The sequence below is a fragment of the Arvicanthis niloticus genome, chromosome 29, assembly GCF_011762505.2.
Source record: "Arvicanthis niloticus isolate mArvNil1 chromosome 29, mArvNil1.pat.X, whole genome shotgun sequence".
In the NCBI taxonomy this organism is placed as follows: domain Eukaryota; kingdom Metazoa; phylum Chordata; class Mammalia; order Rodentia; family Muridae; genus Arvicanthis; species Arvicanthis niloticus.
Window position 1 is genome coordinate 16551521 of NC_133437.1, and position 7686 is coordinate 16559206.

A 7686-nucleotide genomic window follows, 5' to 3' on the forward strand; every position below is an offset into this window, starting at 1 on the left:
AAGAGAAAACATTTGGCTGAATGAAATCATTCCTCTTTAACTTTAATAAGCAAACGGCATTTGAAATCAATATGGTTCCTGTTTTGCAGGAATGGGATTCAGAGGTTAAGCCATTGCCTTCTCCACGCCTTGAGCACACAACAAACCCATTCAAACTATGACCTACGACTAAAAGGTCTCATTTACTTTAAAGTACGAAGCGTCCTTTTTAAACGCCCATGTTTTTTAAACATAAACTCAGGGACAAATACTAATCCTCGGGAGACAGTGTCTTTATGCTGACCTCGGTGGTCAAACATTCGCAATCATACAACGCATGATTGTCAAAAGGACCAACAAAAGCGTCTGTCTTGGTAGCCGCACTACCCGTGAGCCATCATTGGCAGGTAAAGAACTCTGCCGGTCCCAAGCCAGTGAAAAGAGAAACCAAACTTTCCCAAATAGGGTGGTTTGGTCTCGCCAAACCTGTCTAAATCTAACAGGTGTCAACACACGTCGTCACCACACTAAGGTCTAGAGCAGCACGGAGTGGTTAGGGAAGAAACTGCGAGAAATCTGACCTGACCTCTAAAAGGATGGTAACGGAAAAAACAAAAAACAAAACAAACAAACAAACAAAAAAAAAAAAAACCTAAGCTAAACCAGCCTGGTCTCTAGCCCAAATGATCCCTAGGTGGTGAGGCCAAAGGATGGCGTTGTCAGAATCTCTCTGCTCACTCACGGGGCCATGCGTTGCTGCAGGGTCTCCGAGCACTGTCCCTGCGCTGTCCGCTGTCCACCCAGCACCAGAATTGGACAAGCAAGACAGCGAGGCTCCTGGGGCTGGGAGCCAGGGAAAGGAGGATGCGAGGTACCTGCTTGTCCAGCGCGTCCCGGGCGCCAGCGGGTCCTGCGTTGGTCCTGGGTGGTGCGGGCGTTCGCTCACAGCTGCAGCCCTCTAGAAGGTACATGCCCGCTGGGCGGCCGCTCTGCTCGCCTTCGAAGTAAAAGAGCACATTCTGGTAGAGAGCGAACCACTTCTCGTGCCAACGGCTCGCCTCGGCAGCCTTCTTGCTCAGGAAGCCGCGCTTGGTGCCCTCCTTGCGCGCCAGGAAGGCTAGGTACAGGGCGTGCCCCTCGTTGTAGCGCACGCTCTTCTGCATGACGAGGGCGCCGCGGAGGGAGTTCGGGTGACAGCCTCAGCTCTGCGGCGGGGTCATCGCAGAGTCCCTCCCGGAGGACGCCTGTCACAGGGCACCCCGCTCGCCGCCCAGACTATCTGGGACTGGGGAACGGTCTCCTCCCCGACCGCGCCCTCTCCGGCCCCCCGACGCCTCCCGAACCCCGGAAGCCGGGTGCCGAGTGGCCCTCTGAGGGCGCCCGCACCTGTGTCACTCCGCCTGAAGTGTTGCGGGAACCCAGCCTCTGCGGCAGGCTGCGCTATGCTGTGAGACCCGCGGCAGCCAGAGAACTGTCCTCGGGCTACGCGCTTTGGGAGACAGAAGGTAAAACGTCACGTGGGAGATCAGCAGTAATCGGCTTGGAGACCGATTTAAAGGGTAAAGCCGGCGCGGTGGCGGCCGCGGAGGCGCTGCCTGCTCGCCCCAGCACACACCCTTCACTCGCCTGCCAGGACTCTGGCCTCCGCCTCTGCCCAGGCCAAGTCTGAATGAGGCAGATCGCCCAGGAGGGGCAGGAGCGTGGTAGCACCCAGCCGATCACTGCACAAACAGGCACAGATGTGCCCTCACACATACACAGGCAAACGCACACTGAACACACACATGAAGACCAATGCAGGCACACAAACACACAACGCTCATATTCGTACACAAAAGCACACATGCACATAAATACAATAAGCACAGGCATACAAGCATGCGTGCACTCACAACATAAATTAGCAAATACCCTTTCGCCCAATGCTTGCAGTCATACACATAAGAGTACAACGTACGATCATGAATAACACATTCCTATGCACACAGATACGCATTCACAGTTACAAAAGTACACCCATGATATGCACTTCTCAAAAAAATGCAAACCCACAAATTAGTACTTAAACAGACAACTACACATATGTACATGCCTTAGTGCTATCTCAAACACTCTCATATTTACTGTACCCAGTGCATACACATTTATAATCATATACACATTCACACAAATGTACACCTAGACAGAAACACACATACACTCAACACACCAGCCCTTTCTATCACACACACAATCACAAACACACACATTTACATTCAAATGTGCAAATACATGCACTTGTAAACACACTCATCAAATGCGAGCACTTACAGACAGAACAGACAGGTGTATGGGCACTGGGAGACACACATTTTGACAGCTCATGTGCCCGAACTCACACTCACAAAAAGGTTCAGTAGCAGCAGTGGAGTCACAAGGTGGCTTTGCATAAACCACAATGTTGGCTTTTCAGCTTGTACCTACACTGTACGGATCAAAACTAGCTGTGACTGTTGACAGGAGAAGTGGAGAATGTTCCCAGAAAACCAGCAAATGTTAACTCCTTTTGGACACCTGTTATGTGATTAATATTTTTTAAAAAAAAAAAATGCTAAATGTTCAGTATGACATTTTAAATAAGGAGGGAGGGGATAACCTTATCAGGGAAACTGTTGTCAGGGGCTGAACTGTCCCCAGAGGCCAAACTGTCACACACAGGCTGAGCAGAGTCCCTTGTTAAGACTGGGATTCATTTGATTAACAAATCTTACAGCTACTGCTGGGAAAACCAAGACACTCTGCTCAAACAAAACACAAGTGGAAAAGAATTGATGTTCCAGAAGCTTCGAGAGAGAACTAGTGGAGCCCCACAGTGCTCTCTTGGATTCTGCTTCACATTCTTTTTATTCCCCAGAGCCAGGTATTAAAATGAGTGGCCAAAAGAATATTGTGGAAAGAACAGAATAGCAAAATACCTCTTTTCAGGGCAGTGAATTGATGGCAATACACCTGTCTTGTCCTGCGGTTCTGTGCTCACAAATTGATCGCCGCAGGGTCCTGACTGTTCTGAAAGGCCGTCTTTGCAGGATGTTTTAACTCTGCCTCACTGAACAGCTGAGTGGTTTTGCATTTTACTGGCAAGTAAAACTTCACTATTAAAATCCATGTAATAGGCAAATTGCCATTTTGAAAAGGCTATGGGAGAACAGTAGCCACCCTCTAACATACTTTATGCATCTGAAGGGCAGTGCTGTGTGGAGCTGAGAGCTTGCACGGTTATTTAGAGAAAAACAGTTAAATTGCTGTTCACAAGGTTCTAGAAGCAAGGAGGAGAGTGACTGCCTCTGGGGCCTTTTCTTTCCTTCTCTGTGGTCCAGCTGCATGCAGATCTGAGAAGAGGCAGCCAAGGCATACCCGTGTAGTTAAGCACTCTAGTTTCAAACAGGAGCCAGAATGGATCTCACACCAGGACAAAAACAATTTTGTCCTGAGTATTCATACCTTCTAAACCCCTCGAGTTCCCTCAGATGTGAATGACTTCTTTCTTCAGTCCGTGCCATCTCTGACATCTAGCTATAACCCACACCCTTAAAAATGTCTTATTTGAGTCCCAGGAAGTATTCGTCTCACCTTTGATCTCATCTGTTCTCACCTTCTATTATGCTAGGTGTGGTGAACTGCATCTGCCCAAGGCAGGGAAAGAAAAACAGCTGTTTTCCTTCATGGTTTGGTTGATGACTGCAGTATTGTTGTAGTTCTCATATATATATTGTGTGTGTGTGTGTGTGTGTGTGTGTGTGTGTGTGTGTGCGCGTGCACATGCACACGTGCACGCACATGTGTGTATGTATACATGTGTATGAGTTTACTGCAAGTACATGCGTGCACACACGTGTGTGCATGTGTGTGTGTGTGTGTGTGAATGAATGTGTGTGTGGATGCATTATGTGACTGTGTCCATGTAGAGGTCAGGGGAAGCTTGGCTATTGGTCTTCATCTTCCACCTTGTCTGAGATGGGTTCTCTTTTTGTTCGCCACCACAAATGCCAGGCTGGCTGGCCTGCAAGCTTCCAAGGATTTTTCTGTCTCTACCGTCCATTTCATCATAGGAGAGTGGAGATTACAGACACCTGATACCGTCTAGCTTTTATATGAGTTTTGGAGATCCAGATACGTGATAAGTGCTTTGCTCAACAGAACCATCTCTCCACTTCCTATACTGGATTTTCATTATGGAAATTCACTGCCACCATTACTGGCTAGAAGTTGATATCCTCGGTTCTATTCTGGGATGGTATGGAATCAGTGTGCTCAGTCCAGAGGAGGATTTCATGGTTAGGAGCATCTCACTTGGTTCTTAGTAGCAATGCTGCATCCTTAATGGAATCCAGTACCTAAGGGGAGGGTTTATGTGCAGCACGTAAGTGATCCCTAAGAATTTCCTAGATTTAGAAATGAGCAATTTAGAAATTGTCATTGAATTGTTAAAGAAGGCACAAACATCTGCAAATCGAGGTCATTCTGTGAGACTTTAAGGGGTGAAAAGAACTAGAAATCTGTGGGGCATCTAGAAAGCCACAGTCAGCAAGTGTGTGGCCAGCCTCTGTGGGCCATCATCCAGTGGAAACTACTGCTCCCTGGACTGTGCCTTCTTGTACCCCTGGATCATGCCTCCCTGAAAGGGCCAGAGGGTTATAGAGATAAGGGTGTTTTTCTAGCCGGTCTCAAAGGTTAGCAACGAGACTCTTCTTCAAATAGATGGTAACAGGCTCTTCCATAAATTCACTGCTTTTCTCTATTGAATTTCCTGAATTCTTTGCTGGCAGGATCATTTTGTGTTAAGGATTGGTTCTAATGATGTCTCAATTCAGTTCTGCTCCCAAAGGCCGAGTTCCCAGACACTGAGGGTCTCTGCCCCCAGATGGATTTGATTGTCAATATCTGAACAGGTAGACTGAAGCAGGACCTGGAGATTTGCACGGGGCGGCGGGGGTGGGGGGGGGTGGGGGGGGGGTGGGGGAGGGGGGACCAGAGGAGAGAGGAAAGGAGGCAGAGATTGCCATGATGGGGAATAAGGAAGAGCAGAACTAAAGGCCTGCTGACATGAGAGAAGTGGCTGCATGGGTAGTTTGGGGTTGTGTTTCGGATAGCAGAGATGAAATATAGATTTTTAAACGATGTTAACTCAGAAGTACCAGAGGGGAGTGTTTACTAGCAGTGGGAAGGATTAGAACTGCCCAGGCCAGCTTTTGAGCTAGTCAGGGTGTTTAAAATTAACTGGTGTGTGTGTGTGTGTGTGTGTGTGTGTGTGTGTGTGTGTGTTTTATTTATGAATCCAGACAACTCTGGTGGGTGGTCTGGTGGGTGGCCAGGAGCGCAACCCGCCAAAGCAGTTTAGTCAAAATTACCATTACAATTTTGTAGCATTTTTTAAACACCAAAATGCATTTCACACTGTTGTGTGTGACTTTTGCTACCCCCACCTTAACTCCAGGAACAGACCACACTACCATCCCTCACTCAGATTCCCTTGAATCCATGGATACAAAACACAGACACACATGTTGTTCAATTTCAACTTGCCTTATAGACACAAATGCTGGCCACTACTTATCTCCTGCCTGGACAAGTGTGTCCTTATCAATACGCTTAGCTCCACACCTCTCTACCTGCCCTCAACTTTAGTTGCTCAGTTACATCTAGTCCCAGCTAAACACCCCCAAGGGCCTATCTGTAGGAGCAGCCACAGGCCACCGCTACACCCAAGATCTCACATGGCTGCTTGTCTTTTCTCTCTGAAGCTGAAGCATGGCAAACTCTCTCTCCTCTCTCTCTCCTGCGTCTGTCTCTTGCCTGCAGAGACCCTGAAGTCCCACTTATTCCTTCCACTCAACAATTGGCCCATGGCTTCTTTACTGACAGATCAAGAACCAATTGAAGAACAGGACCTTAGCATCAGAACCACCACTATACCTCACCTTTTCTGTCTAATAAAAAAACAAAAAACAAAAAAGTAATTCTTCTCCGAGACATAAATTGAACAAAATCATAACAATTATGTCAATTACACAGTATGATATACAAATGACATCCAGCCTGTCATTTTTGTCAATTAGATAAAGTACTCTACCATCACTCTTAACTTAAAGAATTATGATTCTATCCCTAGATTATGTTTAGATTTAGCCTGTAACGTCATCTGAAAACCCTGTCTTCAACTCTTTAATCTCTTTCTCTCAATGTTAAACAACTTGAATTTGATGAGACTATAAATAGTCTTCAACCCTGTCAAAAATCCAAAAACAACTTAAACATTACCTGGGTATATAGGAAACACCAAACACAGCTTCTCAAACTTAATTGTAGAGACAGCTGACTACCTGGACAGTCCCCTAATTTCTTATGTATGATGTTGGAGCATCTGTCTTCAGCCTTCTGGCTCAGGATCATCTGAAAGACCTTTGTAAAGCAGGATTATGAAGAACTGTTGATTCTGCCTTGGCAGAACTAACAGTCAACTATTCCACATAATGTGTCCTTTCCCAGAAAGTATTTTGTCTGCAGATAAAATAGGCAATTTCTACCCCATGGCTACCTTGCTGCAATAAGCAACCTTACTTGGAGGTAAAATGCTCAATTTCTTCTTTGAACCAAGAAGAGAGTGCTGTCAGGAACAAACATGTCTTACTGTCAAATGATTAAATAACATTAAATGTCACATTCTGTTGATTTCTGATGTTTTTGAAGACAATATATATATATATATATATATATATATATATATATATATTTGAAGACAATAATATATATATTACTATAGTAATCTGAACTGTTCAATCTTGACTACTCTTAGCTATTTCTAATTGAAATATATCAAAAAACGCCTTCCTATAATTAAATAAGAATCTAACATAACCATAAGTTTGCTACCTGACCCTTAACTTGTGTTGTTTAATCATCTAAAAACAGTTTGTAATAGCAGTTATTACAAGGGCTGGGTCTAAGCCTTGTATTCTTAAATGAGTTGCATAGGCACAATGCCTATCTAAGAGTAACAACATTAATCTCAAATTTTTTATCAATATAAGAAATTCACACTAATTAAAACCTTAAATCTGTATCAAAAATAAGTTCTGTACCAATGTAAGAAATAATAACTTTAACTTTGTATCAATTATAAGGATTTCTACCAATTAAGATTATGACTACACAATGCTTTGTTCAAAGATAAAATTTAGTAATTTATACCACCTATTTCCTCTCTGTTCAAAATTATGCCCATTCTCAAATTATCCCTTAAAATGACAACTCTTCTATAATTTGTAAAATAAGCATTACCAGACACTCCAACCCAAGAAATTGGGCTGACCACTCTCCACAACTTCATCCTGCTGAATGGGGGTGATGAAAAAATTTCTTAAAGGGGTAGGGAGGGGTAAGAAAGTTAGAAACTTTGGTTAGACTTCAGAAAGCTAGCTTTAGCACATGTGATCCAGTCTCTGTATGCTTAGAAGGCTCGGGGTTTGACTGAAGTCCAGACTAGATCCATCTGAAATGTTGAATGAAGCAAGATGACCTGGGATCCATGGCAATCCCTGAATCTGTTTTGGGAAGGAACCAAAAGCAGGCAGCCAAGCATGTCAGTTCAGCATCTCTGAGGACAAATTTTGCCAAAGCTGTACATTTTGTAATATATAAATCTCACAAACAAACTTTTAGTACCATTAA

At 44.7% G+C, this 7686-nt stretch overlaps 1 protein-coding gene across 3 annotated transcripts in view; it reads right to left on the minus strand.

Moving 5' to 3' along the window:
* The window catches only part of Rasgrf2 (Ras protein specific guanine nucleotide releasing factor 2), a 222777-nt gene extending 221298 nt beyond the window's left edge, over window positions 1-1479 (minus strand). The window contains exon 1 of one of the 3 annotated variants that reach the window (XM_076927135.1): window positions 855-1479. In XM_076927135.1, coding sequence (XP_076783250.1) covers window positions 855-1142 — 288 coding nt within the window. In that variant the 5' untranslated portion in view covers window positions 1143-1479. The remainder of the gene's footprint in view (window positions 1-854) is intronic. The other 2 variants (XM_076927134.1, XM_076927136.1) reach the window with 2 other exon arrangements.
* Window positions 1480-7686: the final 6207 nt, after the last annotated feature.